This window comes from Gambusia affinis, linkage group LG06 (assembly GCF_019740435.1).
Source record: "Gambusia affinis linkage group LG06, SWU_Gaff_1.0, whole genome shotgun sequence".
NCBI lineage: Eukaryota > Metazoa > Chordata > Actinopteri > Cyprinodontiformes > Poeciliidae > Gambusia > Gambusia affinis.
This window is the reverse complement of record NC_057873.1, coordinates 6,729,191-6,752,556: the sequence shown is the minus strand read 5'-3', so window position 1 is coordinate 6,752,556 and position 23,366 is coordinate 6,729,191. Positions and strand designations below refer to the sequence as shown.

The following is a 23,366-nucleotide window of genomic DNA, read 5'->3' as shown; positions in this document are numbered from 1 at the left end:
TTGTGGTCAATGTATCCATTGACCACAGTGATTTAAATTTGTTCTTCTTGTCAATCAATCAAATTTTATCTGTATAGCACTTTACAAGTGACTACTGAACTGAAGTGCTTTCCGTTAGTGTAGTAATAAAAAAAGAGAATAGCATAAAAACAAACAAGATGGCATTAGTAGGAACAAAAACGTATCCCAGTGTTACAATGTGCTAAAAGCAGTTCCAAACAAATGCGTTTTTACCTTAGCTGTAAACCAAAATTGGTCACTGATGGTTTGCAATTCAAAAATAAATAAATTCCATAGTTTTGGATTTTGTCCTAGGGACTTCTAAAAGATTTTGGTCAGCGAATCAAAGAGCCCTGACTGGTCAAAGTGCTTATAGAAAATCAAAAGGAAGGCGCAATGCCATGAGCAGCATTAAAAACAAACATTATTTTTCATTATCTTGTGCGCAAAATATATGTTTAAACTCTGCTAAGCGGAAAGTGCTTTGCAGGTGTCACCTGTGTGTCTTCTGTGTCCTCATCAGGCATTCTTCATATGGGCAACGGGGAGAACGTGTTCATCTCCCAGCAGCCGCCCGTAATCGGCAGCATGATGGGAAACGGGCGCAGGCGCAGCATCTCCTGCCCCAGCTGTAACGGCCTTGCTGATGGAAACAAACTCCTGGCCCCCGTCGCTCTGGCTTGCGGCTCAGATGGAAGTCTGTACGTGGGCGACTTCAACTATGTGAGGAGGATTTTCACCACAGGGAACGTCACCAGCGTCCTGGAGCTGAGGTAAATGAGTAGCAGCCTACTAACATTCGCTCAGGACTACGAGCAGCTTAAAGGGGCTTATACACAGGCTATAAACTACCTAGTGCAATTGAGATAGACAGAAATGCCCTAAAGGCAGAGGATTGATGGTCTGCCTCTTATTCACCTGCATCAGCTGGAGTTTGGTCCTTCGAAGGACCTAAAAAGGATGTAATAGGACTTAAACAGATGATGATCCTGGAAAGAATACAGCAGTTTCTTCTGCCACTTATTGTGTTCACAGATATAGATAAAAGAATGTTTATAGTCAGATTTTTCTCTTGCTTAATTCCATCCACTTCTTTTTGAATTTTTCTACTAACAACTTACCATTTCCTCTTCTTTCTGTTCTTTCCTCTCTCACTTTTCTTGCTTTTCGTTAACTCTGAAAGAAATAAAGACTTCAGGCACAGGTAAGCCCTACATAAAAAATTTACCATCACCCTGTTTGTTGTTACAATTTCATTAGTTGTTTGTCTTTGTTGGAATCAATTTATGAACAGCCATCAACATTTAAGAGTGAGCCAGTTTATTAGGTACATCTGGATACAGTTTAACATACCCAAAGGAGAACGAAGCTTCACTTTTTACCTTTATACATTGTCTCTCTTTAAACAAGCAGCTGGTGTAAGAATGTAGCCTTGAAAGAAAGCGCTTAAAGTTCAGAATTCATTAGTACAATATCCTTTTATGATTTGTTATGCATATATCTTCCAAATAATATCACAACTTATGTTTGTACAGTTGCATCTTGGGGTGCATTTACAACAGAAAAGTCCTTAGATCTGCAGACTTTTTTTCCATGTGATGTGGTTCGATTCACATTGTGCTTTTTTGCAATCAGATTTAAATTTGTAAACAAAAAGTACCTGTTGTGCACATTTGTGCTACTATTGCAACAGAAAAAATATTTTTAATGTCAAGAGCAGCTCATTCAATACTGTTTTTGTGGTGAAATATTTCTAATTGTGGAAGAGCGCCAGCTGAATGAACTGACCCTTAATATGCAGGCAGCAGCATCGCTAAGCAGACAACAGCAGATCAGGTACAGTTTCATTACAATTGCTACCTGCAGCAGTAGCGTTGAATTGAATGGCATATGTTTACAATAATGCTCACCAACAGTGGTGAGTGAAGTCAAAAAGGCATACATTTCTTGTAGTTGGTTCAGATCAAGACTGGACTGCACTAGAGTTTGTTTGGAAGTGGACCAAAACCACCTCAAAAAGTGGGTCTTGGTCCAGTTGTTTGGTCCACCCGGAGTTCATTTGAGTGGATTCACAACTTCACAAAATATCTGGACCGACGGGGGAAACAAACTTTGATCTGATTAAAGCAGACCAAATGTGTCAGATATGAGGACACCTTTAAACGAGCAAGACTTCTGTAACATTGAGCTATGTAATAATGTTTGGCGAAAATAGAGCAGAAATATTTTATACTATCAAGCACGGTGGTGGAAGAGTGATGATTTGGACTTATTTTACAGCCACATGATCTAGATGCCTTGCAGTATCCAGAATTAAATTTGTCTGTATTTTTCTCTGTAGATGAGTTCTTATTTTCCCTACCACAAAATCTCTGCACCCTCTTCAGGTATTCTCAGCCAGGACTTTAGTGAAGCAATGTCTGCAAAATGCCAGACAACCAGATTTACAAACACCTCTTACCATTTGTTGAGCACAGTGGACATGGCTTGATGATATTGCCTTGCTTTATAGTCACTGAATCAGTGTAGTTCTCAGTCTACAAGTAAATTTTAAACTCCGCAACCAATGCATTGTAGAGTCAAACGTGAAGCCATCTGTCCACCAACTGAAGATCATCCACAGCTGGGTTTTTTAAGCGTTTAAGTTGTTTTATGAAAAAGGCTGGGTCAAAATTTTGAACTCAGTAGCTTAAGATACAGATGCCTCATTTTCCATGGCAGGAGGCAACAAGGGAAATCTCAGTGTGCCCTCTTCAGATGCTGTGTCTCAGCTGAAGGGCTATTGATTGATTTTCTGTCTAAGGGCCTTGACTTAAGCTCTGAAACACATAGTACAAATGAAGATAAAAAGTAATGCAATACTGGTCACTTGCTCTTGTTTTCTATTATTTTTCTGTCACTGTATTTCTCAATTTCTTTTTTTGCAGGGGTTAAACATTATTTTCCTTTTACACATTAGCTTACACATTATACATGAGCTCTGTTCGCAGGAGCTCCTCTAAAGAGATATCAGAGCTACAGTTCTTTAAACTCTATATGCTACATTTGCATCTTAAAAAAGGAGATTTGTCCCGGAAAGGTACAGCAAATGTTGGTGTAAAATGGATGACTTCCTGTCCATGTAATAGCTGGCGATAGGATTGGGAATTGGATGATTTAGCTGTAGTTCTCTAGTGATCTAGCTAAGTATATCCCCATTCTCTACAACCAATTCCACAATAGCATGCAACAAAATCCAATGATTTTACACAAACTGTAAGTCAGTGACTGTAGATTGCATATATAGGTCACAGCTTAGTGTTAAGCAACACACCAGGGAGCCAGAGGTGTTTTACATGCAACTAGAAGCTTGAAGGTAATTCACATATCAGAAACCACTTACTGAGATTTAATACTGACCAACAGTATTATGAGTATAACCAATGCACATCTAAAAAGTTAGAAAATCATTAAAAAGTTGGCAACAAAACACAGACAGAAGAGAATAAAAAATAAACATAAATACAACAGATATAACGTCATAATGCTATGACATTATATAGCATGTAGATTATAATCTCAAAATTAAATTGGGCTTGGAGGTTGCAGTCATTCAATAACAACTGCAATTGATGTTAGCACATTAGCGTTAGCGGAACTACTTTTCTCAAATAGTACTTTAGTTTGCGGTGCCTACCACCGCTGAATGGCTATGGTGTTAGATTTTTAAAATTATTTATTTTTGGTTGGCAAAACAGTTTGAGACACAGAGTACTTTTTAGTGTGTATTTAGTGTTATATATTTGTAGTAGGTGCTTGACAAAATGTGGTAAAATTGACCAAATTCATTCATCTTTTTCTTTAGAATGCCATTTGACCATTTTTATGTCAGAAATTGTGATACAATCTTGAAGCTCATTTTACCATTAATTTTCAAAAATTAAGCTAAAATATTTTGGCCATGCCAAGTGTACCTATTGGAGATTTTCTAATTTTCTCTGAAATAGTACAAAAATAGTATTTTGTTTCTTAGCTTTGAGACAGTACAAATCACGAATTGAAATTCATAATTGATATATTCCTCTTTGTGTATTGAATCCGTAGAATATGATGTTCAGTTTTGGAATTGGGTTGGATTAAAGTAAATGAAGTTTGGTTTATTGAGATGCACCTATATATATTGTCTTTGCCAGCACATTGCATCTGATTTGTGTTGAAAAGCAGCCAATTGAGTCGGTTGGGTCACTGGTCGTGTTTCGACACATGCGCCTGAGGTTTGCTGTCACCACTGATACACAGAAGGTCAAGTGTCATTTAATATTATGTACCCGAGATGACAATAGCACAGACCCACTTGCCTTCCCTCTTGTATTTTAGAAACATAGGCTAGTGGTGCTGTCACGCTAAAAGACCCCCAAGGTTGAGCCTGAAATACTGTCTTAATCCACTTTGAATGACGCCAAGATGACAGGCCTCTCCACAAAGATTATCTGTTCTGGCAGAATTGTGCCATACGTTGACAATGATAACTGTCAACATGTTTAATGTTGCGACAAAAATTACTTTGCTGAACACTTTTTAAAAAGAAAAAAGAAAAAAAACATTTTTATTTTAATAAATAGTTTCACAGATAAATATTTTCAGATCACCATGATAGAGTTGTTCAGCTGTGCAAAACGTTAAATTAGCAAATATTTTTGCATCACTCATTATTCACTCATGTCAAGAAAGAATATACTGAAATCAAAACCTCTGTATATACTGTAAAAGGCATTCAGTGATTTGTATTAACAGTTCTACCACATTTATTGGCACCTGAAGAAAAGCCCTGTGGAGAAAAAAAAAGTATATTTTTCTATTTTATTGGTATAGCAAGAATAACAAAATTTTGAAAAATCTAGCTTTTATTTTGGGTACATTTGTTTAATATATTAAAAAATATCAAGTCAAAAGTTATTCTTATTCAAAATTGTCTGTGGCGTTGTTATTGGTACCAAAAACCAATAACGAAAGCTTTAAAAATGTAGTTTTTCACATTTTTAAGTTCTTTGTTTCAATAATTTATTGTCATAAATGCCACATGATGCAGCAACTTATTTCTTGTAGCCACTGGGCTTAATTAGGAGCCATTTTTATAGTCTGAGAGCAAAATGGAAGGAGAGATGAAGAAATCATCAAAGCTCACTGCCAGGTCAGGTACCACGTCTCCATAACAACCATTGTATGTCGCTACAAGCAAACTTTTTAAAAGCTGTTCAGCACATTTGCTGAGGTGCGTCAGCACACTGATGACATTAAGTAGCTATGAATAGTGGCTGTCAAAAAAGAAAACCACATCATTTCATCCTCCTACAACAAGGTCATGGGATTTTTGTACTACAAACTCACACAAGTCTGCCAAAGCTCGTCAGAGTAATATTGAGTTTTTGGTGACAAACACTTCCTGGACCACCGTCATGTTTATCAGAGGATATATGATTCTGTGGGCCTGTTTGTCTTTCACAGTGCATCTTTGAGCTACCAGAAGATTTTAAAATGAAACTTGGGTGTTCTTTACCAGAAAACTGAAAATTAATCACAGTTGGGTCTTTCAACAGTATACTGACCTTTGGTCAAACAGGTGATCCAATCTGCCCAATAAATGTTTCCCCATACAAAACTTTACCCCTCTTCAGAGGCCTCTGCAGACCCCAGACATAAACGCAATAGAAAACCTTCGAGTTGAACTAAAGAGAGCATAAGAAAGGACCCTGGGTGATTTCAAGGGATTACTACAGCAAAAATGAATTTATTTCAAGGCTTTTTACACATCTTTACCAGGGGGGAAAATAAATGTGGCAGGCGAGGTATGTTTTATAAGTCAGAAAATATCCATCGATTTCTCTGCAGAGGCTTGCATCTATCACAGAATGCAGCAGATTTAACAATAAAACAGTCCTATCTGTCACCTCATTTGTCCTTGTATGGATTCATAAACAGCTCTCTTTGCCATCTTTGTTTTTCACCATCTATCTTCATTTTTGGAAACCAGGAGATTTTATGTATCTTGGCTGTGTTTTGTTCTATTGTCTGTATGTCACTGCTGGAAATCTCACCGAGCTTTAAAGGATTACTTTGTTGATTTTGCTGGGAATTACACGGGATATGTTTCTGCGCAAAGATATCTGCCTGATGGATGCCTAATGTCTTTGGATCTTTGGTTCAGTGTTATTTGCCTTTTACCAGCAGTAGCAAGGTAAAAATAAAATACAATGCATTTGTATTTGAAAGAGTAACCAGACTGCTGCGCTGTAATGGCTGGTTTCCCTTTTGTTGTTTTCAGATGAGATAACAGAATTTCCTGTCTCTCTTTTGGGGTAATAAGTAGGAATTCTGTCCAAGGATCTACTGGACCCAAAAGACTGATATCCATCCAACTGTTTCCTTTCTTTTGTATTATGAATTATGCTTGAACTGTATCATTGTAATTAGAAGGGGACAAAAAGGGTAAAAGTCTATTTTTATGGTGTGTTTTGGTTGTCCAGTTTACAAACAGAGGTCCTTGATTCAGACTTTACTGTAGATGACTCTACTCCTACGTCACGTTTAATCTCATTTCACTTTGTCATGTTTAATCTCATTCTATTTTTTTCTTCTTTCTATGTCCTGGTTTTAAACTGTAATTGTGCCCAATTGACTCTCTAAATGGCTTTTGAATCCATTTTAATTGTATTACACAATGTTTCTTATTGAAAGCGATGTAGCTGCTTCCAGTTTTATTGACTCCTTCCCTCTCCTTTCCCTTTGCTCAGCAACAGCCCTGCTCAGAAGTACTACCTGGCCTCCAGCCCTGTGAATGGCGCTGTGTACCTGTCTGATACAGGCAGCAGGAAAGTCTTCAGGGTCAAATCTCTGACTGTTGTGAACAACGTTGCTAAGAATCTGGAGCTGGTGGCTGGAACCGGTGACCAGTGTCTCCCATACGATGACGCTCGCTGCGGGGATGGAGGGAAAGCTGTTGAGGCCACTCTCACCAATCCCAGAGGTAGCATTTCACCAGAGCTGGAATGAATGATCAAGGCACCTTCATTGCCTGGAAAAGCATGGAAGAGTTTGGAAGTTAATTAAAGTAATTTTCTGATCTCTGTAAGGATGGAAAACAGAGTATAGAATACTTGGAAACATACATCTGTCTTCATATTTTCATTCCCCCGTCTTTCATTTTTCCCTTCCTTCCTACCATTTTGTTTAGTTTTCATCATGTTTGTTTCTTCCATCCTTCCCTTTTAACTTCTTCCATTCTGTTTAATTTTTGCTTCTTCCTTTGTTACTTCAGTCATTCCTTCTTTCCTTCCTTCCATCCAGTCATCCTTCCTTTCTTTTTTCTTCCTCCAATTGTTTTCTTCCTCCTTCCTTGTTTTCTCCATTCCTTCTGTCCATCCATCTTTCCATCGTGGCTAGTTCCATATTTAATACCTACTGTAAAAGTATTTTCCATAAATCAATCATGATGTTTTGCTTTTAATTAATAAATTGTAACAAATAACATTGTAAACTTTGAATTTAGAAAGTCACAACATTTTACATAAAAGATTATCTGGAAGTCTAAATGTAATGTACAGAGTTTTAAATCAATCAAATTTTCTCTTTTAGTATGGAATGTGTCTGTTTGTATTAATAAAACATACATAAACTCATAAAGTATGTTACAATCAAAGTAGATTGCACCAGTCAATCAGCGAGAAAGCAGAAGATTCATAAACTTTACTGCTGCGGGTTTAGGTGTAATTTAATCAATATGATGATTATAGTAATCATCATTTGCTCAGATGGTTCTATTGTTCTTCATCAATGATTACAAAATCAATCCTTGCATTACTTTTCATTGGTATAATTAGTGTTCTACATTATTGCAGCTGATACCTCCTAATTGTCATTTAGTAGTGCTCTGTCTTCGCATTAGGTACAGATAAGCAATATTAAACGGATGGATATTTTCTTCTGTTCTTACAGTGTGACTTTTATCTGCAGGCATTACGGTGGATAAGTATGGGGTAATCTTCTTTGTGGATGGGACCATGATTCGCAGGATTGATCAGAATGGTATCATCTCCACTCTTCTGGGCTACAATGACTTAACCTCCGCTCGACCTCTCAGCTGTGATGCCGTTATGGACATTTCTCAGGTATGGCCTCTCTTTTGTACGCCTTCTCATGCTCTTATCTATTTTCTGCAGGGTTTTGACCCTTTACTGCTATCTAAATTAATTTACCTGCTGATATAGACATTTTCTGAAGCAGAACTCTTTTGCGTTAGCAATTATTTTTTCAAAAGTATTGTATAAGCTAATATGAATAAGACTCACAGGTACAGACAGTAATTTTGTTGTCATTTTACATGTTTATTTAGAAAACTCATATTAAATCCAAATTGCAGACTGTTAAGGAAGAGTCGGTGGAATTTGTTTAAACTACCCTTTGGAAAGTGAATATACTATTCATATATTTGGAAGTTCTGGAAAAAAAAATGCTGCTGATGACAGCTTGAAGGCAGGGCTATAGAGGCCTAGAAACCTGGTCTTTTCAAGCATGTGAAACTCTTCATAACCAGAAGTGTTAAAAAAAAAAATCTGTCATTGTGAATTTAGACTGAACTGGGATCATCTTTTATATTACATATAAATATCTTGCTGTCATCTAACCTTGTCCAAATGGAATGTTTATGACTAGGAAGCTGCTATTTAACTCTTTTTGTCTTTAGTCTTGTAATTTTTACTTTTTTTCAGTATACAATATACATTAGCAAGCGAAATGGACCAAAAGTGACCAAAGGAATGCTGTAATTTCTTTTAGACAAAGATTTAAGATATTTATTAGCATTAGCATTTATTAGTATTAGCACCAAACAAAAAATTAGCTCTGCTATTAGCGCATTAGAGGATTAGAGGAAGTGTGCCCACCACTGGGTTAGAGACAAGGATAGAGCTAAATACAGAGTAATACTGCTTGATATAACTGTGAGCCGACAGAAGTCTTGAAAGTAGGATGGAGGTTCAGCTTAAAATAGAAAACTCTTAGCAAACTGTCGGAGCTACAACAGAAAACAACCTTAGATGAAAACAAATTTAGGTTAGAATAACCTACTCAAGGCCATGATTAACTCCAATTAAAAATGTTTGGCAAGACATAAAAATTTAATGTGCTAAATGTTTTCTTTAAATTACCAGTAGGACTAAACAAAACATTTGCTCCACTATTTGTGTATTAGCAGAAGTGTGCCCACTATTGTAATTGAATCTGTTTAATTTCATTCAAAGTTTTCTACATCTTAATGCTGTACCAATTTCTAAAAATGGTACAGAGTCTAGCAGACCTTACTGTTCCAGATTTGATGACACAGAAAATCAGAAACAAACACAGATGTCCCTGTCACATTTGAACATTTAAGTCATTGTTAAGGGCTAGCCAACAAAATGTTTTCCTGAAACAGGAGCAGAATTATGCAGTGCATTTCATCAGACAGCAGATACACCCAAACCACAGGTGGCACTCTATTTCCAGTTCTACTCTGCTACCTACATATCTCCAAATGATTCAAGCATTTAGCTGGTTTTCATATTATTGAGCACAACTAGCAAACAGTTGCTGTGGAGTGCCAGATGAAAGTGGGGGGAAAAAAAGCTTTTTCTGTTTATAGGATTTCATACACTCAAGCAAAGCCTCCAGCTGTCCATTTCCAGACTCCCACCCTGAGGAGAGGATTTCATCCCTCCCACCATCCATGCCTTACCTTTTCGTGGTTCTTTACCTTTTCCCACACACAAGCACCTATATGTGCTCACCTTCCCACTGCTGCTGTCACGAGGACACATACAAGCTGGGTGCAGCTCGACAATGATGACAAATCACACAAGCACTGCCAGACACTCAGACAGTAAAAAGCATCCATTAAAAATTCATCCAGAGCACACGAGCTCCTACTTCAAACACTCTCTGTAACCTCGCTCAGAAATGGGTTTTTCTGGAGAAGGCTCATGGCAGTGGTCATTACTTTTGTTGTGCTCCACACCTGATTTAGTCAAGAAATACTGTCAAATTTCTTCCCTCTCTGATGAATTTGTTATCTTGCTGCACCATGTCTCCTGTGAGGAAACTGCAGCAAATTTTTTCTTAATTCATCTTTTTAATCTTTTTTTTAACCTTTCAACTTTTTTTATTTTATTGCAAAACAACAAGAGTTTGAACTTTTTCAAAAGTCTTCATCTGTTTACACCACGGACTTGTTCCTGTTCCTGTTCTGCTTTTTCAGTCTGTTGGATTTCTGCAAAAATGAAATACTTGCTTTTCTGTGTCCCCTGCTGAGTTCAGATTTTAGTAAACTAAAAAAAAACAAATCTTCAGACTGAATCATTGGAACACTCTCAGGAGTTGGTATTAGATTTCCATGGTGTGATAACCTTGAGTAAAAATACGTTTTTACAAAACGGTTTTTCAGAAATGTGTGTTATACAATTGAAACCAGACATTTACAGACATCGAATAAAAAGACTAAATATTTCTCACTATCTGAAGTTAAATCAATCCAAACCTCTCTTGTTTTAGGTCAGGTAGAGTAACAAAAATTGTGTATATTTGCTAAATGCCAGAAAACCAGAAACATTTTTTGAGAATTAAACATTTTTTGTGACGTTTTTCGAATTTAGAATTTTACATACATTTCGTCACCATCAGGGAAAATTGTCTTTTTCAACTATATGACTTGGGTCAGACCTTTAAAAATGTCCTTGCCTAGTTTTCTGGCATGTAGAAAAGAGAAGTAATGTTGGTAACTGACCCAAATCAATAGAAGTTAGATTTAACTTAAGAAAGTGGGATAAAATGTGTTAGTGTCTTGTTTCAGTGTATATAAAAATCTGGTTTCAGATATAGCTTCCAGGCACATCTTATACCACCTGTTTTATCTTTATTTTTGCTTATTTCTAATCACTGTATCAAAATCATTGGTGGAACCACAGCAGAGGTCAATGCAAAACTTTATGTTAATAACAGTTCTTTCCTTTCCCTCACGTTCTTTTCACTATCACCCTGACTGTCCTCAGCTTGTTGTGAAGAAAAGCTAAATGCCTTTGGAGAGCTTAAACAGAGCTTAAAGTTCACTGTGACATTTATTTAACAACAGCAAGGCAGTTATATCTTTCTGATATTATTGACAAAAACAGCAACAATATCCAAAGTTTATTTACTGTTGTTGACAGGCTGACAAATCCCTCACCGCATTTCTCTCCTGAACTTTTATACAAGTCCAACAATTTTTTGCTGATATTTTTTAGACAAAATTCAGAGAATAAGACAAATGTGTGCTCCAATAACCTGATGATGTCTCCTGTGTCTCCAGAATCACTGCAGCATCTAAATAAGTTTTACAAACTGAATTATGTATCTTTGGCAGAAACAGTTCATAACCTAGAATTCACAAGCTGCTGTCTTGATTTGTTGCTCACCTGGTTTTTAAAAATTGTTTTTAGCTGTTGTTGCCCCTGAAATCTTGGAAATACTAAGGGTATGTTCACTCCAGTCCTGTTTAGTCTGCTTTAATGAAAGTCTGGTTCTCCTCACCATTTACAATTTTACAGGAGTTTTTGAGACTAACATCTTCTTTTCTGTTGTAATATGCATTTATTCATATTCTTTATTTTTTCAGCTTATCCTTTCATGTTATGTAAAGCACTTTGGATTACGTTGTGTATGCATGTTGCTATATTTGCCTTGGAAATATAAGAAAAGGTGCAGTAGCCTTCTTTAGGCCACTTGAATGGCAGAAGACCAGCAGCACTGCACATCTCTATGCTCTAAACAGCAAGAAAAAAGTCTCCCAAGTCTTAATGTAATATTTTTTACAGGTTTTAAAGCCCTAAAGTTCTTAAAACATTCATTTTGGTAACCTGTTAGCAGCTTTAAAGAGATTTATCAAGTCTCAAACTTTGACATTCAATTTAAATTGAGAATTTAGTAAAGATGACATCTTATTCTTTCTTTGATAACCTTCCAATGCCTATAGAAAAGAAATGAGTGAAAGAAAATAGAAAATCCTCTATAGCCTTCAAATACAAAAAAAATAAAATAATTGGTGTTGGTACTAATCTGGGATTTGCTCCCCCACCTCATGAGCACTCTTTTGGGAGTTTTTTCCTTTGGGGTGGCTTTGCAAAAGGCCTATCAGGCAGGCATTACTGACAGCAGCCCCACTGTATAAAGTGCAGGCTGTGATCGGGTTACAGCATGTGGGACGACAGCTCAGAAAATATCCCCTCATCAGTCAGAGTGGCGTGAAAACCTCCTTACGGGCAGGTCCCCTGAGCCGCTCAGGCTCATGAAATATTTAACCAGCAGTGTTGACAAGAAATAGGTTTTAAGAAATTTAAAGCCCCCCCCTTTCATTACCCAAGTAAACGCAGTTTTTTGCTCACTGAAAACTGACATGTATCTTCTGTCAGTTGCCCGTTTGTTGTATGTGATCTATCCTATTATATAATCCTCCCAGATTCCTGTGAAAAATGACTGGAGGTTTATAGGATATGAACTGCATGTGATGCTTGAAGTTGTTTCTCTTTCCTCTTGGACTCAATGTTCTGTCAGATTCAAATTAATTCTTCTGGCAGCACTCACTTCTCAATAGCAAACTAAAGGGCTTATATGTAAGTCCAAGACTTATTTATTTTGTTATGCAAAGGTCAGAAAGCTGGGGAATTTGTTACTCCTGTGCATGTGCATAGAGTTGTTGAATTCCCGCTTTATGGGCAAATAGCATTTTCAGTAGCACTCTTTGTATTTTGGTCCATGATTTAATCAGCAGCCTTCCTGTGAGCTCCTAGGCTCCCGGTGAAATATGACACTCTAGATTATGTTTCTTAGAGATCCCAGTGGGACAATAAGGGAGAAGGAGGCCAGTAAATGGGATTAATCCAATCATTTCAATTTGTTAAAAGCCTGACACATTGTCAGTAGAACAATAACTAATAATTCAAAAAGCCAAAGGCAGCGCAGGCTTTTGTTTGTTGAGGGTGTTCCTGTCTCTTTTCGGGGACTTGTGCTGTTGTGTTTTAGCAATAATAATAATATGGGGCAAAATCACTCAAAACCCTTAAACTTTTCATATTTTATCACATCATTTCTTTAATGTTTTTTTTTTACTGGGAATTTTGTGTGACAAATCATCATGAAGCAAACTGAAAATCTGATCTGAAAATGGTGGCATGTATTTTTCTTTTCACACTTTGGGTAAGAAATGATTATGCTCTGTGTGGTAACTAATGCATTAGCTATCAAAAGACAACACTGTAGAATTGATCCAGAAGAGTTAACTTAGGTGAAGCTAAGTATGCTAAATCTCCTCAGAGTTTGCACTAAAATGCTAAGCAAAATATTAGCTTTAATTTTAGCACATTAGTAGAAGTATGCCCAACATCATGGGCATACTTCATCTTTTTTGTAACTTGAGGCTGAGTTTTTTTAAATATAAATATATATATATTTTTTGTTCTTCTAGGTACGCCTTGAGTGGCCGACAGACCTGGCAGTGAGCCCCATGGACAACTCTCTGTACGTTCTGGACAACAATGTTGTTCTACAAGTCTCAGAGAACCATCAAGTCCGCATTGTAGCAGGCCGCCCCATGCACTGCCAAGTACCTGGCATTGATCACTTTCTTATGAGCAAAGTGGCCATCCATGCAACTCTAGAGTCAGCAAATGCCTTGACTGTGTCACACAACGGTGTTTTGTACATCGCCGAGTCTGATGAAAAGAAAATCAACAGAGTGCGACAGGTGTCCACCAATGGAGAGATCTCTCTGGTTGCAGGGGCACCAAGTGGCTGCGACTGCAAAAATGACGTCAACTGCGATTGTTACTCTGGAGATGGAGGCTATGCCAAGGACGCCAAGCTGAATGCACCCTCTTCCCTTGCTGTGTGCCCAGATGGAGAGCTTTATATTGCAGATCTTGGAAACATTCGCATTCGCTATGTGCGGAAAAACAAACCCTTTCTGAATCCTCTCAGTATGTATGAGGTATCCTCTCCAATTAATGATGAACTCTATCTGTTTGATTCCAACGGCAGCCACATTTTCACACAAAGTCTGACAACAGGAGACCATCTCTACAATCTGACCTACATAGGAAAGGGAGATATAAGTGGTATCACAGATAAGAACAAGAACACAGTGACCATCCGACGAGACACTACAGGAATGCCTCTGTGGCTAATGGTCCCTGATGGGCAGACCTTTTGGTTCACCATTGGTACTAACAACGCCCTTAAAACTGTTGCTGCACAGGGTCAAGAACTAGCTGTAATGACCTACCATGGGAGCTCAGGACTTCTTTCTTCTAAGACAAATGAAAATGGATGGACAACTTTCTTTGAGTAAGTGATATTAAGAAACATTACTTGTCGCCTCTGAATTGATTTTAAAGTTATTCAGCAATGAGAGCTTACAGTATTGTTACAAGATCATAAGACAAACAAAGGAAGCTAGTTAAAAGAAAGGACAACTAGTTAGCAACGGCTGTTTGTGGTGCATTAACTGCACCTTCTGTGGAAAAGTTTGATTAGACTTATAGTCGGAATCGGGCTTGGTGGGGTTGTGATGTTATGTGCTTCAGTGACGCAAACTTCTTTCATAATTTTGTAATTAGAATTTGCAGCCATTATTTCTGTCCAGATTTACCATGTCTAGCTTCCTGTGGTATAGAATTATGTCAGTGATGAAGATAAAATGCATTATGACCATTCAGACTGCAAATAATTTAAAAACTATTGCATATGAATCCAATTTCGTACCATATTTGGAAGTGGCACAAATCTAATATCATGACAAACTGTGAGAAAGTTGGATATGGGTCGCATTTACCTGCTGTGTGAACGAGGAATTAATCTTTATGTAGGCCAGAAAAATATGTTTAAAATTTGACCCATTAGTTTACATTTGATCTAAATATAACTAAAACTAAGGCATTGACTTTTATCAAATTCACTCCAAATTCATTTAAAACACATTTAGATCTGAGTACAATTAGTGCAATTATCTTGAAATCTGTTTACTATTCCACTACAATTTCACATTGATTAAATATTAAGCCACATTGTCTAGAGATCATCTCTTGACTACAAAATAGGTAAAAAAAGAAAAAAAGAATTCAGACATCTGTCACACCTCACAAGTGTCTTCCAATGTTAATCTTTGTATCAGAAGTCAAACAGGCTTGGGAATTTTTAATCAGGGATTCACACAAAATAAGTAAGTCATTTTATTCAAATGATTTGCACTTACTGCCTTACTTTCACCCTAATTAGATGAGGTAAAGATTGTTTGTGCAATTTCAGTGTGAGCCTATCTGACTCATGCCTCTATCTCTGCTTTTGATTCAGTTTTGTCATCCTATGTTAAGACGTTTTCGTAGAAGACTGAATTTAGGGTTTTTTGGCATATGAACTCCCCTCTTATGGCTGGATGTCAAGTCCGTGACAATGTGAGACCTGTGGAAGTATGAGTGTAATCCTATTTGCTGTTATCATACCAAATAGGATTACCAGCTGATATGTTACTCATCTGCACCCGTCCTTGCAGTGACAGACTACAGACCCTCCATTGTTGGATACAGGATGGATAGAGATGCATCTGCTCGGTAGAACATTTTAACCCCTCGGGATGTGAAGGCTGATTAATGTAGTCATATTAGAATAGCCAGAGGTACTAATTGGCTAAGGTGAACCACACATTGAGTGGGAACAATTGAAAACCCTCCCACACTCTTCGGCATATGAGCGCAGGATTTTATGTTCTCGTGATTTGTGCTGAGCAGCCTGTCCCTTATCCTAACATGCTGTACCAAAAGGTGGGAACTGTGCTAACAGGATGTCATCCCAAAACATGTGATTAAGCAGATTTGCCATTCAGACATCTGTCACACCTCACTAGTTGAATGTAACTTTGACACGTAATCAGACGCTCCATTTAATATGCACACACATTTATCACCTGTGTTTGATTCGGCTGTCACCTGAGATGCTTCGGATGAAAGTGGAAATCAGTAATGCACCCAATATTTGCATTTCTGGAGGTAGACAAAATTGCCTCTGGCCACAAAACACACACTAGGTGTTTGGAATTTTAAGTATATATTTTTTGACGTTCTACAAAACAGCTGCGGTTATTATTAGATCCAAGCTGCAGCCTTCGCTTATGTGTAAAGAAACAGCAAGATCATAGAGCAGAAGTTGCACAAAGGACATTTTAAATATGGAATAAAAACAGTTTGTTTTCAGGGTCAGAATTTCTTGTTCTTGTGAATAAACAGACATGGAGAATAAGTGTAGCACTTTAGAATATTCCAGTTTGATGTTATATGTTGGGGGGGGAAAAAGTCATAGTCTGTTTACTAATATACAGCATCAGTGATAATGTTTTAAAAGAGAAAAAGGTTAAATCAATATTGAATGAGGTCTTCCACTATTAGTTCAGGTGTGTCTTTCTCCTATTTAATGCTATAAGCGTTTTAAAATGTTGATTCTGGAGTGTAAAGGACTGATTGACCACTAGATTTTAGTCCAGAATTCAAAACACTTCATTATTTTGCACTGCAATTGGCTCGTTGGAAGAGAAACAGGCCCAAAAGAATTAATACAACATTGTCTGATCAGGTAAAGATTTAAAAATGCATTTCTTACTAAGTAGGATTGCCTAGTGATGGTAGTAAATGTGGCTTTTGTACATTTGTAAATAAAATTATTTGGAAAAACACATTTACATCGTAACATCACAAAAAAAAATCCATTCATAATTGGATTTTCTAAATCAATATCAGCACCTCAATTTGTTTTATTTTTTCTCTTCAAATGCATATAAATCATCGTTTTAATAATAATCATTTAAGACTATATAAATGACTATCAAGTTATTTTGTGTTTGTTTTTAATGTGTTCTTTTTACCATGACAGCCATTCAACTATATGCAAAGCAGAAAGTTGCCTTGCATATTTTTAATGCCTTGAAACAAACAAATCTGGATTTCTCCTATGAAAGTTGCATATTATAGCCTGCTTGAAACAAAGGAGAGATTCAATTACTCAGTTTCCTGCTTCTTCTCTTTCAAGTCAAGCAATAATTTTGTTTTTACCTGCAGGCAAATCAGTTCATCCATGTTTCATTTAGACCAAATAAAGAGCATTTGTTTTTCCTTGAATAATTAGCGTGAAGGTCAGAACACCACCTGAGGGTCTGAAGCAGAATTCACTGCCATCAAAACCCCCATTTATCTCCATCCAACAAAGTGCCCCGCTAAACATTTGCTGGTATTAATAATTATGTGATAATATCCTGTGGTGTGTAGATCAAAGGATATTCTCATTAGGTCAGATGTAAGACTCAGAATGGACTAGGGAACAAAAGATATCTGCTGAATTTTCTTTTCATTGTAACCCCTGGCAACCTCACTTCCATTGACATTTATGGTATTCACAAACACACTTCTGACCCTTCGATAATTTTATTACTCTAATCAATATTCCTGAAAACTTCTGACTATGTCTGTCAACCTGAGAGCATCTCAGAGAGGACATTTTAAAAACACATAGGACAATATACTCATGTTGGAAATTTGTATTTGTTTAAAAGTGGATATTGTAGTGACCTCTGACAGTTGCATATTTTGCTCTGTACTATAAGTATTATACAACAAATTATGGCTGCTAATGATGATGATTGTGAGGGGTTTGACAAAGAGAACTTTGAGACCAACTGTAGGAAATTGGAGGGTTACTGTACAACTGACTTTAGTGTCCCTTTCGAGTAAAGCTTTAAAGTATCTTCCAAGAGTTTGAACTGTAATCTAAGTATTTATTGCTAATCAAAGTGGTTTGAGGTCACATATAATTTTATTTTAAATATTTCTGCAATAATCTGTTCAGTCATTTGAAGAAAAAAAAAGATTTTTGCAAGAAGCAAAACGCTTTCTACTATAAGATAGATAATATTTTTATTTTCTTGATATAAATAATATACAAGCATTAATAGTGTTTAAAAATGTGAATATTGCACACTAAATTAAACACAGCAGGTCTGATGTGAATTTCAACAGCCAATAGAAAAAGAGAAATGTATTGAAAAAAGCCATACTAGTTTTCTAAAGCTGCGGTGTCGAACTCATTTTCATTTTGGGCCACATCGAGACTCTTAATGTCTTCAAAAGGCTGGTTGTGGCAGAATATATTGATAAAACCACATATTAACAAACTATTAAAATGTTACAGTTTTCTCTGCATTCAAGAAGTAGCTCTTAATTTTTCCACACTGAAGCAATTTGGTGCTATACATATCAATAAAAACTGATTTGATTTGACTGATAAAACATTCAAGCACACTAGTGATATGCTGAAGTTCTGTTTCCACAGAAATAGTTTTGGAGAGTTATATTTAGCCCTCAGGTCTTGAGTTTGCCACATGCACTCAAAAGTCTTTAGCTTTAGCTGATGTACTGCAATAATAAGCTTTTTATTTATTTTTTATATTCCCTCAAATTCAAGGCAGCAAGCAAAAAAACAAAATAAGAGAATCCCGCGTAAAATTGACATTTACTGTGCTGCAGGTGATGCTGACATGAAGTGTTCGGCCTATTGTTGGGCCCTAGCGTGAAAGGTCATGGTGCTAGCATGTCACACAGAGCTGATGCGATCCGAATAGACTCATGGCCAAGCATGGGGAAACAGTTCTCTGCTTCTTTTGAGCACCCTGCCCCTGTGTGCCCCTCTTGTTCAGAGAAAGCAAACTAATGGGCAGCTGAGCCGAGGCAGGCAGCAGCCATTAGCAGCTCAGCTAGCTAGCTCACGGCTTATAATTGAGACAGAGAGAGTGTGGGTCAGTGATCAAGCCACCTAATGTGAATAAGATTTGTCTACTGGACTTTTGTGGGAAAGGCAAACTAGCTGAATAAATTAAGCAGTAAGACTGTACAATTTAGATCATGAGTAATGTATGTTCTCAAAGCTCAAGTTTGTTTACAAGATGAACACAGGGAGGATCATATGCTTAGATGCTAATTACGGTGCTATTTTCTATTTCCTGAAGTGGAAGAAATGTGCATGAATCTCAGTGCCTTGCACCAGCTTGGATCAGATAACATTTATCTCCCTGAAATGATCCTTCTCCCACTCTTCCTTTCCATATTAGACATTTGAGATGGGAGCACTGAGGAAATATCTGTAAACCAGCACCCACCATCTCATTTATTAGAGGCTTTATTGTAGCAGGCAGCAACACAGAGGAGGGCCTTCTAATATGTATTCAGTGCACAGATAAAAGTCTTCATTCTAAGTAATGTACTGCTCACTCACTCCTCGAACAGGCAATCTGAAAGATTTCAAATTGTTCGATGCTGACGTGCTCTCTGAGCAGAATGAAACAATCTGGCCACTCATGTTCTTGTATGTGATGAGCTGATTTGTAGGCTGGAGAGACACAGCATCTCTCAGAGGATTTGCACTTCAGTGCTCCTTTTTCATAGGCTGCATAATGGGATTAGGTGATGTTGCTAATCTTTTAAGCTAATAAGATGTTTTCCAAATGCAAGAAGGTGTGTGCTTTCTCATCTTTGCTGTGAAACCTTTCTCTATAGAAGAAGTTTACCCTTTTCTCCTGTAGCATTTCAAACACAACTAACAAAAGCGGGCATTTGGGATAACTTTGGACTTCTGCCATATTATCCAACAGCCACTGAATTAAATGTAGCTGGAAAATTGCCAGATATGTGTGATTTCAGAAAATGATTTTTGATATTAACTAAAACACGTTTGCTAATTATAGGTATTTCAAAAAGATAAAAATACAGATTCACACTCCAAATTCTGACATAGCATTCGTCAGTGAACCCTATTTCATCATCTCTTGCTGCCTCATATGAGACTCCAATGTAAGTGCAGATGGACTTATATGAACAGCGAGATCAAACAACAGCCTCAATGTTATATTATTATGACAGGCCAACACAGTTATTTGAAAACGCTACTTTGTTTTAGTTGAGCATTTATTGAGATTAAAAGAATGTGTAGGCCATTTGAAATCAGCAGAAAAATCTTGCAATAAAAGGTGCAAAGATTTATTTATCAATGCTTGATTACAGGTTTCTATTATTAGAAGTTACACATTATGAAGTAATTGAGTTTATGTTTTTTTCCATGTAATGTTGAAAAAGGTAAAAGCTTCAAAACTGTGTGGTTGTATAATTACTCCTCAGACTATTTTACTCTTAAAGCTTGTTGTGCCACGATAATTAAAGGCAACTATAGAATCTATTATCTTTTCTTTTCTATGCCTGGTTGATTTTCTGCCTTTTTACAATCACATTTTGCAGTTTGTGACACCTGGAAGGAAAAAAGGTAGCACTGAAATATTTTCTTGACAGAGAAGTAGTCATAATTGCTGAAGTAGATGTCATTTTTCTTTTAAATTTGTTCTATTCCATATAGCTGATCCTTATTTTAAATACTCTCTATCGTAGGTACGACAGTTACGGGCGACTAACCAACATCACTTACCCCACCGGCAGAGTAAGCAGCTACCGCACAGAAGCCGACAGTTCGGTCCGCATCCAGACAGAAGGCTCCAATAGAGAGGATATCACAGTCACCACCAACCTGTCTGCCTCTGGCAACTTCTACACACTTTTACAAGGTGAGTGCCTCAGAGATGGGAGTCGGTTTTTTGTCTGAGACCCAAATTTGTTGACACAGACACATTGTGTCAAACCAAGTATTTACATTAGACTGTCATCTTTATTGAAACATGAATCAGACAGGATAAAATGTGATTGCACATACACTCTTTTCATTACTGCACTGCCTGACTGTAAACCTTTCAACTTTATCCCTCCGGTTTGACATCACAATTTATTGGTTGAGGGACATCAATGGAGTCTGTGAGGGCATGTCGCCATTTCTTAGTGGCATGAGTAATATCTTATAGTGTTCACACAATAAACACAATACAGTAATTAAAAAAAAAAAATCACTCACAAACCTTTCCACATCATGTTACACCCTGAATCTCAAATGGATTTTTTTGGATTTGAGGTGATAGACCAGCATATAAACTAGGAATACTTGGAAATTAGTGGGGATTAGATTAGATTAGATATATTTTAATGTGATAAAAAGGTAAACACCATTGATAGCTCTTTTTTTTTCCACAAAGTTTCCAACTGGAATTTTTGTATTTTTGTGGTGCTGGTACACCCTTAAATATGACGCACAACCAACAGCAAAGGATCAAAGCTGTCTTTCTTTATCCTCTGGGGGTCAGTTTTACTGCAAAAACAATCTGATGGGACCCTGGAAAAAAGTATTGTCTGTGTAAGTTGTGCCAACAGGAGACACAGAAATTATTCAAGCTTAAAATGCCACTTCAATGCAGAACATATTGCGGCAAGCAACGACGTCCACAACACTAATGTCAGCGTCCAGTCCATATTTATTATGTAGTTTTTCATAGAAAAAGCTGAATGGGTATAATAGCATTTTTCCCTAGTATGATGGTTGAATGACCTAAATAATTAATTAAAACGGATCTCTTTATTCAATGATTTTAAAAGGGTTTTTCAGTTGGAAATGCTGTTTTGTTGATGTATCGTTTTTGATTAAAATTATTTTGATTGAAATAATTACTGACCTTGAAATTAATTTGATGAAAACTATTTCAAGTCCCACCACTAATTATATACATGTATTTCTATAAATATAAAATGTGGAAGGTCATGTCTTAGCAGATTTTTGTGTAGGGTCTTACTCTTTAATTATTTGGATGATGGATTTAACAGTGCTTAGTGATTCACTATACACTTAGGATTTTGTTTTATAACCTAACCTTGCTTTAAATTTCTCCACAACTTTCTTCCCCACATGCCTACTGTTAAACACATCTCAATAGAATACAGAGAAGTTTTTTGGTTCCAACATGGAAAATTGCTAGAAACTAAAGTGCTTCTCTATGCTTAAAAAAGTAAAGGGTGAAGGGTTGTTCTGACAGGAGATGTGTTCCTCTTCCTCATACATTAAGCATAAATCAAGCACCTTGTGGAGACTGTTTGGTCATGGCATCACTAGATTCTCTTTGAAGTTAAACTCTAAAAGTTGTATCTTTAGTGAAGTTGGTGCTGTTGAGACTTTGCCCCAGGGATGGCCTCAGTTTTTCTCCTTACTGAGTAGGTTACTTGTAAAGATTGCCTGATTGTAGTAAATTACATATTCATGCTTAAATTACAGCAGTTTTGGCTGTACAAGCAATGAATACCCTGCAATGGACTGGCAGTATGTCTAACCTTGCCTCTCACCCATCGACTGCTGGAGATAAGCACCTGCCTCCCTGCGACCCTGCAAGGATAAGCAGGTTTAGATAATGGATGGATGGATGGATAGTCACCGAATTTTGAAGCGCTCCATCGGTCTTGGAGCTGTGGTAACAGTGGTGTCTAACTCTTGGTTTAACTCAGGAAGGCCTGCAGCTCTGTGTAGGAAGCCTCAAGGCAAACTAGTTTTAAGAAAAGAGCTAGGGGAAAAATAGCTGTCTTCACAGACTGACCCTCTTTGAGAACTTGCTGCAGTGAGTGTACCCTGTGGCTCAACCTGTACTTTGAGAGGCCAAATGTTTAGCAGTTTTAACTAAAACAATACAAGGGATTTCATCCTCAAAACAACATAGCAGTGAATTGGATGAATAGAACCAGCATGATTTTGTTTTTGATATAAGGTTTTGACCTTTTCAGATGCAATTCGTCCACACTTTTGTTGCAGAGGAAATTAAATTTGCCCTCATTTTACAACACTGAGACAAAGGCAGACGACTCGGGTACAAATCTCAGAAAACCTTTATAAATGGTACAACGCCTGGTGTGTGACTGCTTTTAAATCATCGCCCGTAATCAAAGCCGTATTTCTTTTCTGTTCTATTTTTAAGAACATGTGTTAGTGAGCATCCATTTCCCAGAAAAGAAAAAAATAAAAATTGATTTTATGTCATAAAAATGAATCAGGAAGCACAGTGTTGGTGGTCCTTACTAGACCCTCCAGAAAAATTTATAAAAAATACAACTGAGTGGAGATTTTGTAATGCACTGTGGCAATAAAACATCCTGTTTAACCTGACCTGGCACTAATTGATCATTAATATCTGTGATTTTTAGCTGTTATTTAACCTGTTCATCATGATCAGAATCTGAACTTATTCTTTCTGAAACATAAGATAAAAATTTCCACTTCACTGTTAATCAAATAAACTAAAAGTCACTAACTAAAAGCGATCCTGACTTATACATCTGTTTATAACTATAATAGCACCAGAAACTCTGCTTCTAATTAATTCA

The 23,366-nt window shown here is 37.0% G+C and overlaps 1 protein-coding gene across 8 annotated transcripts in view; it reads left to right on the top strand.

The window, feature by feature from the left end:
* Nucleotides 1–23,366, top strand: part of tenm4 (teneurin transmembrane protein 4) — a 225,673-nt gene that overhangs the window by 180,400 nt on the left and 21,907 nt on the right. For 5 of the 8 annotated variants that reach the window (XM_044118604.1, XM_044118609.1, XM_044118608.1 and 2 more), the window contains 6 exons: nucleotides 524–773; nucleotides 1,184–1,204; nucleotides 6,771–7,003; nucleotides 7,990–8,144; nucleotides 13,505–14,382; nucleotides 20,511–20,683. In XM_044118604.1, the coding sequence (XP_043974539.1) occupies nucleotides 524–773; nucleotides 1,184–1,204; nucleotides 6,771–7,003; nucleotides 7,990–8,144; nucleotides 13,505–14,382; nucleotides 20,511–20,683 (1,710 nt within the window). The remainder of the gene's footprint in view (nucleotides 1–523; nucleotides 774–1,183; nucleotides 1,205–6,770; nucleotides 7,004–7,989; nucleotides 8,145–13,504; nucleotides 14,383–20,510; nucleotides 20,684–23,366) is intronic. The other 3 variants (XM_044118610.1, XM_044118607.1, XM_044118605.1) reach the window with 1 other exon arrangement.